This window comes from Nanorana parkeri, unplaced genomic scaffold (genome assembly GCF_000935625.1).
Source record: "Nanorana parkeri isolate BGI_ZX_2015 unplaced genomic scaffold, ASM93562v1 scaffold2537, whole genome shotgun sequence".
In the NCBI taxonomy this organism is placed as follows: Eukaryota; Metazoa; Chordata; class Amphibia; order Anura; family Dicroglossidae; genus Nanorana; species Nanorana parkeri.
The window spans coordinates 85,825-86,878 of NW_017308805.1; the positions used below are offsets into that span (position 1 = coordinate 85,825).

Sequence of the window (1,054 nt, forward strand, 5' to 3'; positions counted from 1 at the left end):
GGGATACTTCAAGAGCTCAGGGGTGACGCGCCGTCCTGACCGCCATCTATAGGACACAATGACAGATTTCTGGTCTTTTCAGGAAACTTCACTGTATGAGAAACTTCATCCACATCAACCTCTTCACGTCGTTCATTCTGCGCGCGATCGCCGTCCTGGTAAAAGACACGGTGGAGAACGCAAGCCTAATGGAGCCGACTCCCACTGACGAGGAGGGCTGGAGGTCCAAAATAAATGTGAGTCCAGATCCGGCCAATCAGAGTGCTGGGTCTGTCTGCTGAAATATCCCACTGGAAATTAAAGGGGAATTCCATCATATCCCAACTCTGCATATTGTAGAAGTCTCATTGTGGGAGGGGCAGAGACACAAACTACTGAGGGGAATCTCACCATTGTGGGAGGGGCAGAGACACAATCTACTGGGGGGAGGGGGGGGGTCTTCTTTTTAGTTCAGGAGATAGGAGTAACTATGAATGGATATTATTATGTCAGCACCTTGAGAATCCGTTTACCTCCCACCATTGTTTTCAGGTTCCCTCCTCGTGTCGGGTGGTGTACGTGGCTCTGCATTACTTTATTGGTGCCAATTTTTTCTGGCTGCTGGTGGAAGGGATCTACCTGTACACCACCATCGTCACCGTGCTTCTGTCCGAGCGGAGGATGCTGATCAGATATATCGCCATCGGCTGGGGGGGGTAGACAATGATAAAGATTTAAAGGGAACCCGTCAGTAACTCGGCGAGTCGCCGTGAATGAATTCCGGACGTGTCACAATATACAGCCGCAGGATCGACGTTCAATAAAGTTTCACCTTTTATCAATAAAAAGCTGTCCCTGAGCACCAATCAGTGACTGTGCCTAGGCTGAGATGATGTCATCAGTCTCCCCTCCCCCAGTGATCAGTCTGCTGCAGGCAGGAGGAAGCATTCCCTCAGTCTCCCCTCTCCCAGTGATCAGTCTGCTGCAGGCAGGAGGAAGCATTTCTTCAGTCTCCCCTCCCCCAGTGATCAGTCTGCTGCAGGCAGGAGGAAGCATTCCCTCAGTCTCCCCTCTC

General features: G+C 51.2%; 1 protein-coding gene across 1 annotated transcript in view; it reads left to right on the forward strand.

The window, feature by feature from the left end:
• LOC108801863 (glucagon-like peptide 2 receptor) overlaps positions 1-1,054 on the forward strand; it is a 33,665-nt gene that overhangs the window by 5,669 nt on the left and 26,942 nt on the right. The window contains exon 6 of the mRNA XM_018573773.1: positions 83-230. Coding sequence (XP_018429275.1) covers positions 83-230 — 148 coding nt within the window. The remainder of the gene's footprint in view (positions 1-82; positions 231-1,054) is intronic.